This window comes from Xiphophorus maculatus, chromosome 8 (assembly GCF_002775205.1).
Source record: "Xiphophorus maculatus strain JP 163 A chromosome 8, X_maculatus-5.0-male, whole genome shotgun sequence".
Classification (NCBI taxonomy): Eukaryota; Metazoa; Chordata; class Actinopteri; order Cyprinodontiformes; family Poeciliidae; genus Xiphophorus; species Xiphophorus maculatus.
The window spans coordinates 19,520,320-19,532,501 of record NC_036450.1 but is presented as its reverse complement, the minus strand read 5'-3'; the positions used below and the strand labels follow the sequence as shown (position 1 = coordinate 19,532,501).

The following is a 12,182-nucleotide window of genomic DNA, read 5'->3' as shown; positions in this document are numbered from 1 at the left end:
TAGAGCAGCGAGAGGCTGCTGAAGTCCAACACTGCCCCCTGCTGGCACAGTGGAGCTTTGCACGCTGCAGCTATGTGGCGAGCTCGTGCAAATTGAAAAAAGAAAAAACGACATCATTTAATAATTACCAAAGGGACTTTAGGTTTTGAACGTTAGGTTTTGAATATTAGATTGTGTGCCATAAATAGATTCTGTTATATTACATTAGGAAGATTAATTTCCAGACTGCATGCTGCTTCAGTAAACAGGCCTATTAATCATCTCAGTTGCTTCATGTAGATTTATTAGATCATCAGCGTGTCTGAGGAAGAGAGCTTAGGTTTATAAAGTATGACAGTAAAGGTTAATTTACATATTTTGGTCCTGATCAGAAGCTCACATACACTCATAATTAGCAAAAATTTGTTGTTCATTTTCAACTTTTCCCAAAGCAAACAGATGCAGCAAAAAAAAAACAAGCAATTTTTGTTTTTAAAACCTGAATTGCTTAGATTTATTGTGTATTTTACCAAGATAATATCAATAAAATCACACACACAGACTCAAATATCTACATAAAGACAAATTATATTTGGTTAAAAGAATACGTTCAGATTGCAGAGAAATAACATGCTTTGTACAGCCTCTTGCTGGATATTTGACAGCTCCTCTTGGCAGAAATGTTGAAGTAGTTCTTTTAAATGTTTAACTTCCTGCCGCAGATAGATTAGTTCACCAATTCATAACAGGATTGAGGTCAGAGATGAATGATGAATAATTTATTCTGAAACCAGTTTTGATCAGTGTTTGGACTCATTTTATCTACTGAAATAGTTTGAGTTTGAGATGAATTTGATTAATTATTCCAACCACTTTGCACAAAGCGTCACAAAAATAACAAAGATTTAAATTATCTTCCCTCCCATGGTGAGTGTATGTAAACTTCTGACTCAACCAGCAAAATCTATATAGAGGTAAAGAAAATATATCCATAAAAATATACCGATCGCCTTTGTGCTGTCTCTGACTCCTCACTTCTACAACCATCTTTGTTTCCATATATTTATGTATTTCTTGTTTTATTCGTCAATATTGCTGTGGTTATGATTGATCAGTGATCAGTTTCCATGGCTGCGTTTCCCTTGTTTTTCTACTTATGACAGCTTCAGGGTGATAAAACTCTTATTCTGCATGCAGACAAAGAAATTCTAACAAATTAAAAACAAAACAAAAAAAAAACAACATAAAGTTAAGGCAAATTTTTCAAAGCTGTCTGAATATGCTTTCAGTAGACGCTGCAAAGCTACAAGCCCAACAATGAAATTCCTCATTTCAGGAGTTTTATGTGTTTTTTTGTTTTTTTATAAACTGTCCACTTTTCTCTTTGTGTAATTTGTCGGGCATTCTGCTCCTGCCTCTGATCATTTTTTAAAACGTTTTCTTTAATTGTGTGATTGCATATTCTTTAATTTCCTGTTTCTTCATCGTTTTGCTTCGTTTTTTTTTTTTTTTTACCCCCTCATGGGATTTCTCCTACCAGGTGAAGCAACATGTAAGCAAATCTTCAAGATTCCTCTGTGTAACCTGGTGGGCCGCAGCATCGAAAGGCCCCTGAAGTCCCCCCTGGTCAACAAAGTGATGACCGCGCCCGCCCCCGCCATGATGGCGCCCACTCCGCTTATCTCCGCCACACACTCGCTGTCCCTGTCCCGCATGGAGATCAAAGAGATAGCCAGCCGCACCCGGAAGGAGCTGCTGGGTACTCTGACGAATGATTACAGAGCATTACAAAAGCTTCACACCCTTGAACTTTTTTTTTTTTGTTTTTTTACATTTTACCACAAACACCAAATTTAAAGAATTTGATTTGAGGTTTTTTCTTCAAGTCTTTCCACGGATTCCTCTCTTCTAACAGTGATTTTCTGTGTGTTGCTCTTCTATAAAGGCTAGATTTGGAGACTGTACGGCTAATAGTTGTCCTTTCAACAGATTTTAACATTTGATTTATGGATCTCAGAGCATTTAGCTGCTTCTCTGATTGGCGACATGTCTTTCTGCCTTCAGATGATGGACTGAACACAACTCCATGAAATGCTTGAGGTTTTATTTGGAGTTCTCAAAGTGAATCGATAGAATTGTACGCTACAATTTTCAGATTTTTTTTAAAAATTAACTTCACAACTATGCACTACTTTATGTTGATCTAGTCACATAAAATTTCAGCAAAACATATAAAAGTTTGTGGTTGTAATTTACTAGGAGGTATAACGCATGCAATTGATCTAAAACGTTTAAAACATTAGTACTACATAATGCAAATTAATCACATTACCTATTTTGTGAATAATACGTGCATTGACCAGACTTGTACTGCGATCAACAATGCAGTACGATGCTTTTAAATTTTCCTGAATTTGAAAACCTGGAAAATATTAGTTTGAGACAATAAAACATTTTCTTAGGCTTTTTTTGTTTTGGGGGGTTTTTTAAACATAATTTTTTTATATTTCAAGCTTACAAAATTAAGCAAGTGATTAATCATGACTCAGTTCTAGAGTGTGATTCATCTGATCGATTTATAGCACTAAACGTAACACAGTGAGAAAAAGCTCAAGGTGTGTGAATACCGATACAAGTCCTGTTGCTCCGCACTGACTTCCTGTCTCAGCCTATCAGAAAGTAACCAACTTTCTGTTACTTTACATCAATCCAGGCCTGACCGAGGAGCCGAGTGGGAAGTCGGACAGCGGATCAGTCAAACAGAGAAAGATGAGCAAAAAGAACACTGACGAGGATCCCAAAGCTAGAGCGCTGACGTCAACAAACAGCGACAGGTAAGGATTGCAACACTAGAGAGAGACTTGTAATAGTTTATTTTCTTTTTCTCGGTAAAGTTTGACAGCTCTATGCTCAGCAGGTTAGCCTCAGACTCGGTGGACGCGGAGCTGGACGTCCAGCTGTGCTGCTCGTCCGCCTTGGAGGCCGATCCGGAGATGGTGGTGCTGCAGGAGGGCAGTCCGCCTCTTGCCAGCGCGTTTGCCCTCTCCACGTCCTTCGAAGACGATGTCCTGGACCTAAAGTGAAGACAATCCTGTTGTGCACTTCTCTCCTCGCATACCTTTGTGCTGTCACTGTCATTTTGGTTTTTTCACTTTTGTTTTTTGGGGGGGTTTTTGCCTTTTAAAATGGTTTCTTGAAATGCATCCCTGCCTTCTAATATCCTGGGTCTCCCCATCCATCAGGGTGTTGGTGGGAGTGACGAAAATATGTCTCCGCTCATGTTTACCGTGCGTCACTTCATCGGGTATTTGTGTGGCCTGCCCCGCCCCCCTCAACAACAACAAAAAAAAGGCTTTGAGGTTCTGCAAGATGCCCGGGTGTGTTTCAGCATCTACAGTCGCTTTGAGAGAAGGGCAAACTGAACGTAGATCTGCAAACATCTGTGCATCTGAACACGGTTAACCTCCAAAGCCGCCGACTCCGTGTTGTATATTATTTCAGATCTGCTTGCAAATGTTGTATGATACCGCTCTGTATGTGTACATCTGTTTATACACCGAACTGCATACAGTGCCAGGCACACCTGTCTGATCTGTTTATACATATTTATAGATATATAGATATATATATATAAAATTATTTTGCTCCAGCCTTCAGAGATATTATGAGTTTTTTTTTTGTTTGTTTGTTTTTGGTTTTTTTGCTCTGCACCGATCCTCACTCACCACTAGACAGGTTGACAGGGCAGGAGGTAAAAATCTCCCTTAAGTGCCATTTCCCAGCATCCATCACTGATCCACTCACAACAGCCAGGGCATCGTGGCGTCTGACAGCCATGACAGTAGTCCACATCACACGAGTTTGTTTGCTGCTGAAGAAACCCCGACACTAAGGCCAGCATGGCTGACGTCTGGTGCTGAAGAAGTACACAAACAGAAATGAGACATATCTGCTGTGTGCTGCATGGTTGGTTGAAATTTGAGTAAAGCTTTAGAAGGAAATGAAATAATTCAAGTAGGTTTAAATTATAAGGCAAGACTTTTTTTTTTTTACCAATTTTAAGTGAAAACCATATATATGTTTCTCTCTGTAACACATTATCCTTGTTGAAGGATAACAAGGATAATGAGACCTCATTGAGGCCCTTTTCTGGACTTTTCAGAAAAAAGGCCCAATATGCACGCTTTCTCTACTTGTTTTCATTTGAACTTATAGAAATAGTCCACCTAATATAAAACATTAAATAACCCTAAATGAGAAACATTTGCGAAGTACATTCATCCTCAAATTTGTCCCTTCTTCCCAACTCCCACCTGTGCTTCTTGAATTCCCACCTTCAGGACGGATTCACAGCACCTTGCAAAAGTATTCCTACCCATTGGACTTTTTAAAAGTTAGAATCACAAAATTCAATTTATTTTATTGGGATTTTTAAGTAATAAACCAACACAAAATAGCCTATTGTTAGGAATTGCAAAGAAAGTTATGCGTAGCGATCAAAATGGTGAGCAAATGAAAATCGGATATGTGTTCATGTGTTTTCTGTTGGAACGTGTGTCTATCAGTTCGGTTCATTTATATTACGCCGGATGACAACAAATGCCTGAAAGCACCTCGATCACACACATAAATTCAAATTCAAATGCATTCAAAGTCTGTCCTAGTAAAATTACAGCAAAGTTTAGTTTAATATCCCATTTAGTTAAAGGTTTTCTAATGTAACTCAGCTGATTGCATCAAGTCACTGACTCTGCAGCAATTTCTTCTCCAGAACAAGCATCTGCTCTGAGTCGCTACCAGATGAATCTCAAGACTCATATTTTTCTCTAGTGATTTAGGAAAATAGTTCAAACTCAGTCAGCAATTCTTGTCACGGATTTTCAGTTGCATTTCGGTTTTAACTTTGACTAGGCCATTCTAACAAATGAACATATCTTGATCTGAACTGTTGAAGCTTGCTCTAGCTGTACATTTAAGGTTATTTTCCTGCTAGACGATGAAGCTCCACTCCAGTCTCTCGCTGTTTAGCTTCATTTATCTTCTTATCAACACAGCTTTCCTGTTCCTGCTAAAGAAATGCATTTCAACAGTATGATGCTGCCACCGCCATATTTTAATATGGTAATGTTGTCTTCAGGGAAATGCACAGAGATAAGTTTTCCACCTCACATAGCCATTCCATGACCTGAGCACATTTTCTATCATTTCCTTTCTTTTTTACTTTTTACAATTAAATGCTGCCTTGTGATGGTCTATCAGTAAAACTCTTTCAAAATGTTTTGAAGTTTGTGGTTGTAATGTGACAACTTTAGATGGTGTAAGATTTAAGCTGCATTCATTTCATATTAAATTCAACTCCACCGGCTCTTTTGACATTCGCTTTCCAAGCTACGTCTTGGCCACTCTTTGTGTCCAAATGACCATCTGCAACATAAGTGCCTGAAAACATCTGCGAAAAGGCCTCACAGCAGCCAAAGACAGACATTCTTGATCAGACTCGCATTTAATCCATCTGGTGATGTACACCGAAGAAAGACTCTGTGTCCCTGTTATCATATAGACCTCTTAGATCACAGGTGTCAAACTCCAGTCCTCGAGGGCCGCTGTCCTGCAGTTTTTAGATGTGCCACAGGTACAAAATGCTGGAATGAAATGGTTTAATGACCTCCTCCATGTGTAGATATGTGTTTCAGAGCCTTGGTAATGACCTAATTATTCTATTCAGGTGGTTCAGCAGAGCCACATCTAAAAGTTGCAGGACTGTGGCCCTTGAGGACTGGAGTTTGACACCCCTGTCTTAGATCATTAGTATGGGAACCTTACAACCCAATATGAAGGAAATGAGGCAAAACTCAAGGTCAGACAGATAATGTGTGTTAACACACAACTATACGTCTGCGGCATTGTTGCACATCTTTTGTTAAAAATACAATTAATCTGCTAATTTGCTTTATCCTATCCATAAACCTTAGAGCTGCGATATGCAAACATCTCATTGCGACACTTGTCAAGCACCAACAAATAGCTCAAATAAGCTTTCTCCAATTTCCTTTTTGGACCTCACTTTTTTTTTTTTTCTTTTTTTTTAACAACAAAACAGACTAACAAGCTATAATTCGGAAGCTTTTATTGAAAGACAGCTTCTGCCTGGATTTCATCCGTTTTGCAACTGGCAGGACCAGGTGGAAACTATCTTTTCCGTTTACCTCTGCAGTGGGGTAAAACGTTTCCCGTCGGTTTTGCCGTAGTGGAAGACGAGGTTGTATGCAAACTAATCGACATTATAAAAATCAGCTTGTGTCTGACTCCTTAAAATACACGCAGCTTCGAAGACGTGAGGAGCAGCAGAGTAGGACCAAAATAGAAAGCGTAGAAGAGATTCACACTAGGAGCTGTAAGGCAAGTAAGAGAGTGTGTCTACAGATATTATTATACATTTCACAAGAAAACAGCTGTGAGATGTTGCATGAACCCTTATCCTCACTCCATTTCCCCTCAAGCTTTTCATCTGTTTCTCTGCCTGCCACAGCATGAATTCCTCCAAAATGGTTACCAAACTTAAAAGGAGGGGGGGGAACTACTACTTTATTATTTTTTTTAATCTCTGAATTAAAGGTGATTAAGGGAAACACTGCTTCACTAACTCGTGTGAGTCCTGTTTCATCTCACTATGCTCAAGTTACTCTTCCCCTCTGCTTTTTCACTGTTTTTTGTTTTTCTTTTTGTAATAAAATCTATATTTCCTGTTTAGATTGTCGCTGAACTTCTCTGTGATATCAAAACGAAAGAAAATGTACAAAAAAAATTACACCAAGTGTCTTAAAATATTGTATCGCCATCGTTTTTAATGCCAAGTAATACTTGTAAATGTTTGTGCATCAAATGTGGCCTCAAATGAAACTTAACTATATTATTATTATTATTATTTAAACTGTTATTTTTAACAAGTGCTGTAGACCACTGCTGTGAAAGTAGTTGATTATGTTCATTAATATGTAATAAATATTTATGGAATTTCAATCGCATGACTCACTGGATTTGGTTTTGAGATCAACTTTTATTGCTCCTATATCGTATGGCAGATGTGTGCATAGACTGTCCAAAAAAACTTTTTTTTTTTCTTTTAACATTTTGGTGATCATTAACTTTTTCTGTTTTAGGTCAGTAAAGATTATCAAAATTATTTTTCTTCCCCAAGTGCAAAAATAATATCTTTAAAAATAAAAAAAAATAAAAAAAATATATATATAGAGAGAGAGAGATTCTTTCTCTTTCCCATATTGCTTGAAACCTGTGGCCTGCTTAATAATGTGGAACATCCTTCTTAAGTAGATTTCCTTTAATTGAGCTCACCAGACAAACTAATCAACCCAGCTCTCTGAAATTAATTATAGAGATTCAAAGAGCCCTGACACACAATACCATCTATAAATTTAATAGCATAACAAAAAATATAATCTTCATAGCGCTTTAATCCAATTTGCATAATAATTAGGATCACGGTGTACTAAAATAAATGTAGGGGGGAAAAAATAAGCTCAATATAAAAATAATATTCTAAAATCACAAGAGAAGTGCAGCAAAATACTCATCATCAAGTCTCTAACAACTTTTCCTTTCGCACACATCTTTGCGCATCAGGCTTGCAGATAAGAAGTGGAGAGCCATATTTACTTCTCCATCGGGCAAATCTGTAGATTCACAACATGACCACAAGGTGGTGCTAAATATTCACGAAAGTCCACATCAATAAAGCAATCAAATAAATATTTCTAACCACTTTATTGCCTGTCGTGTTTCCTTGCTGAAATTAGCCTTTTCCTTTGTCCCTCAACAACAGGATATCTAGTCAATAACAACCTCGGTTTTTGTTGGTTCAAGAGCTACCAGTGAACACAGAGGCGCTGTCAGCGTCTTAATCTGTTCTACACAAAAAGTATAAACACAAAAAGGGGTAAATGAATGTCTTGTATTGTGTTCTTTAGTTGAATTTACCTTTTTAAAAAATAACAGAAGAGGTTGAAAGGGTTAAGACACACCCCTGCTCTTTGCAAGCGAGCTTTATGCGTCCTCCAGATTATATGTATTATGAGAGCTCTGTCTTTCAGAGCAGGAATTTTCCAGTCCTCCCACAGACTAGGTCTGTTGTATCGTATCTTTTGTGTCGTAGAAAAAAGGGACAAAAAAAGGAAAGGCAAAAAAATCTGTGACCACAAAAGATTTTAGCTTCATGTTAACATTCAGTAATCTCAGCCACTTAGAAAATAACCAGAAATAGGTTTACTGGAATGACATGATGTACAGAAGAGGAAAACTGTGGCTTCAAGTTATACAGCACTGAGACAAAGACTGTCGACAGAGGGGGAAAAAAAAAAAAAAAAACTTCCAAAACTCCACACACACCATATTTTTTCAGAGTCAGAATGGATGACTTAGTATTTAAGCATAAATACATCTGTGATGCTTCCCCACTTCTTTCCCAACCCCCCTCTTGTAATGAAAGTGAGCACAGCCGAGTCCAGAGTCTTACGTAATAGGTGCAGGAATGCTGGAGGTTTGCCTCGGACTTCTGGATCATCTCCCTCGCACACAAGAAAAATGGGGCCCCATCCCATTCCAAACCAGTCCCTGCAGGGCCACGCTAAAACAACAACCAACCTGATCATTAAAATTACAACACAATGAAGGTTCTCCCTCCCAGGGAATGAACTGTTTTATTACCTAAAACGAATTATCCACTGATGAGCCTGCATAGCTAAAGAAAGAGTAATAAATTAATTACAAAACATTAAGGATAACCTCAGGATACATTTTCATAGATTTTTCTTTCTATGTTCTTGCAGGCTGTTGAGACACATTCATGTTTCAGTCCTTTTAAGAGAAATGGGTTTGACTTAAACAAGAGGAACTGTAGGTGAGTCCCATTCGATATTTCGACACCTCATCAGTCAGGTTCCGTTTCATTACTGGAGAATGCAATGTTCAAACAAGGCTTAACATGACAGTCGGCACACCTACGCAGGAAACAGACTAAGCCACCATAAGTGTACAAAACCACACCAAAGATGGTCTGTGTTTAGTGTAAACACGGGAGAGGTTACGGATCAACGTACAGCTGGGCAATATCCCAAAGTGGCTTTGAGTCAATAGATTTCAAGAAATTTCTGTTAAAACCAAAAAAATCTGCATCAAACTTCATTTGCATTTTAGATACATCAGTAGAGTCTATGGCGTCAAACATTGTACTTCAAAATCTGTTGAGACATTGTCACATTTTTTAAAGCATAACAATAAAAATACTGACAGGATCTTACTTTAAAAAAAAAAACAAAAAACGCTCAGGCGTAATCCAACAGCTTATATTGCACTCCCACTGTCTTTCTACAGGAACCCGTAGTTAACCCTCTCTGACGTCGGTCATGAAAGGGCGTCCAAAGACTGATCTTTTGACTTCTCTTCACTCCCAACGTCTTTGAAAACTAGGCGAAGGATGCCACTGACATCAGGATCTGCACCGCCATGGAAACACAAGGCACCTGTGCGGCGGTGTAGGCCAGGGAACGGGTGGGTGCTCGCAGGGCCAACAGGTAGGCAAGGCTGTGCAGCACGCGCGCGAGAAAAAAAACCAGGAAGTGAAGGCGAGCTACAGTTAGCGAAGGTCCGGTCAGGGAGTAGATGGCCCCCAGGAAGAGGAAAGGGAGGATGTTCTCCAAGTCGTTGAGGTGAGCCCTGAAGGGGAGATGAAAAGATTAAGAATGTGAATGACTGTCACTTTCCTGTTTGTCCTGTTCCCTCCTGTTGGGAACTCAGGAAGCAGCCAATTACATTGGCAAGCAACAGTGAATATTACTACTTTGTATATTCTCAGTCTACTTGCATGTTAGAATTGAAACACTTTGCAATGCCTTCTATTCCTTTTCACACCCTCTTCCAGTTAGATAACCCCTAACGAACAGCTAGGGTGTCATTGAAACCAAGGCAAGCAATACACAAAGGTGTATTCCAACAATGGATTCCTGGGAGGAACCACAAGCCAATCCTAGAGTAACTGGTTTTGCGCACAAAAGATAATTGATTAGCAGGCATCTTTTTTTCCTTCTTCTTCCTTTTTTCTTTTGACTTGACTGTAACTATAGCTGTACAGCTGTTTTTTTCTCTTTAGACTTTTATGTGAGGGTTTAAAAAGAGACAGGAAAAGTACAGAAATATGTTTACTTTTCATGTGTCACAACGTTTAAATCAATTAACCAAATGCCAGGCCGAGTTTCACCCATTAATGATCAACCCAAGCAGTTCCTTCGAAGCCCACTCTTTCTTGGTCATGGACTAGCCTGAGAGAAGCCTATGAACAAACTTAATTTGAATTTCAAATACGAACATACTCTCTGTGATGGTGAGTAATTCAATATATATTAAAAAAAATGTTGACACATCTTTATTCAGCTATAACTTGGCCTTTGAAATGAGTCCATTTTGACCCCGGGCCCACTCAGTACCCATGGAGCCTGTGCAAAAGAAAAAAGAAAAAAACCCCATCTGGGGTCTATATAGATGCTTTGATTTGGACGACACAATCAGTAGCTTCCATATTTTCAAAATGAAATCACACAGCGGGAAGCACAACAACAAAGACCAAAATCTGAATGCGTTAATTGTGGAGCTCCAGGAATGTGGGACCTCAGCCGGCATCCGCTCGCTGGAGTCCACTGGTTTCCTTCTGGTTTTACTTTGCGATTTAGTGACTCAGCTAAGATGTAGAAATATAATCACTCACTTAGTAAAAGTGGCATTTCCAGATCAAGCTGTGACTCAGACTTGGATTTCATTTGTAAGGAATTGGCACTCTTCTCTGTTGCTTGTTTGGGTAAGGATGAGTGTTTTGTAATTTCCCTGAATAAATCAACGTCCGGTTCGTCGTGCAGCACCAACAGACCCACTAGTGCGTACGCAGGTCTTTAAAAGAGGTCTAACTGGGGTCAGGCCATCTGAGCACTTTCCTGCTTTGTTTCCTCTTGTTTTGCTTCTAAAAACATTTTTGTTAGGAAATCTGCCATTCCATCAGCATGAGGCTTTGCAAAAACATGCTTTGAAACCTCTTGAACAAGATATCTTTCATCTTGAGCTCAACATAGATTATTGAGTTGTTTTTGCTGTTAATCAGCAGCAGCAAAAAAAAAAACAACAACAACACACATCTGTTTTCCCCTTTTTGCACCCTCCTTCCTAAGAGATATCTTTTTTCCAACATGTTATAACAAACAGCTCAGAGTGGGAATGCTTGCACTACAATGTGGAGAAGTACACATCTCAATTTGGATGGGAAAATTCCACCAGAACCAAATGGGAATCACCACACAGCAACATAACCCCCTGGGCGTTGGTGTCCAGTTCTTCTAAACTTTGGTCATATATGCACGCAAATGCATCAACACGACTTTACCATTTAAACCTTTTAGAGTACAAATACGCTTTTCCTGTTTGCTTTGGAGTGCAAAACATTTCCTATCAGATTGAAACTTTCTGCGCTCTTACCGTCGGCATCTTTCCACGTAGGGATCCTCTCTGTGAAACTGCAACCCTCCGTGTCTCAGCGCGTCCTCTGGGTTGGCGAAAGCCTGTTGGGTTTTTGTTGTTTTTTTTTTGTTTTGTTTTTGTTTTCAAATCAGGAGGAAAAATGCACCAGAGAAAGAGGGAGAGAAAATCAAACTGATTCAAAACTAAACTTTATTTAAAATAAATAAATAAAACAAAATAAACCCCCGATTCTCTCACCTTTTTCCGCAGCCTCACTTGTCCCGTTATGATCGCGATGGTGTACATTTTGATCACCAGGAGGACGGCGTAGAAGACAAAACAGGAGAAAACCTCGTTTCTTATCATGACTGCTGCTTGATTTCTGTCAGCGGATGAAAACAATCGAAATCAAAGCGCCAGTCCCGTTGTTGTGCCGCTGCTGCTGCCGAAAGTGAGAGTTGCCCCAAAGGGAGGACCTCTTTTTCAGGCGGCTCTGCCTCCACCCACCAGCCAAACATGACTGGATGATACAAACGGAAATGTTTTATTTATGTCACAACAGGTAGAATTCAGGCTCTCTCTCTCTCTTTTTTTTTTCGGAATAAGAATATCAGACTTTAAAACTTTCTAAAAAATCTTACTTCTGGTTAATTCATAACATTTCTCAGATTTAAAACAAATACATATTT

The 12,182-nt window shown here is 39.0% G+C and overlaps 2 protein-coding genes across 9 annotated transcripts in view; one reads left to right on the top strand and one right to left on the bottom strand.

The window, feature by feature from the left end:
* Positions 1-6,999, top strand: part of garnl3 (GTPase activating Rap/RanGAP domain like 3) — a 79,850-nt gene extending 72,851 nt beyond the window's left edge. For 7 of the 8 annotated variants that reach the window (XM_023338165.1, XM_023338160.1, XM_023338162.1 and 4 more), the window contains 3 exons: positions 1,520-1,738; positions 2,693-2,813; positions 2,894-6,999. In XM_023338165.1, the coding sequence (XP_023193933.1) occupies positions 1,520-1,738; positions 2,693-2,813; positions 2,894-3,062 (509 nt within the window). In that variant the 3' untranslated portion in view covers positions 3,063-6,999. The remainder of the gene's footprint in view (positions 1-1,519; positions 1,739-2,692; positions 2,814-2,893) is intronic. The other variant, XM_023338159.1, reaches the window with a different exon arrangement.
* A 1,237-nt stretch (positions 7,000-8,236) lies between these two features.
* On the bottom strand, positions 8,237-11,981 carry ptges (prostaglandin E synthase). Its single transcript, XM_005798680.2, has 3 exons — positions 11,752-11,981; positions 11,512-11,594; positions 8,237-9,708 (listed from the first exon to the last, which is right to left on the bottom strand). The coding sequence occupies exons 1-3, from the start codon at positions 11,857-11,859 to the stop codon at positions 9,459-9,461; spliced, it is 441 nt and encodes a 146-aa protein (XP_005798737.1). The 5' UTR covers positions 11,860-11,981; the 3' UTR covers positions 8,237-9,458.
* Between the last annotated feature and the right edge of the window lie 201 nt (positions 11,982-12,182).

Bases quoted from the DNA above. Each gene is read 5' to 3' on its own strand.
- ptges (XM_005798680.2), bottom strand. From the start codon at position 11,859: ATGATAAGAAACGAGGTTTTCTCCTGTTTTGTCTTCTACGCCGTCCTC. The intron at 11,595-11,751 runs GTGAGAGAATCG...AAAACCCAACAG, and splicing joins AAGTGAGGCTGCGGAAAAAG to GCTTTCGCCAACCCAGAGGA. The intron at 9,709-11,511 runs GTAAGAGCGCAG...TCTCCCCTTCAG, and splicing joins TACGTGGAAAGATGCCGACG to GGCTCACCTCAACGACTTGG.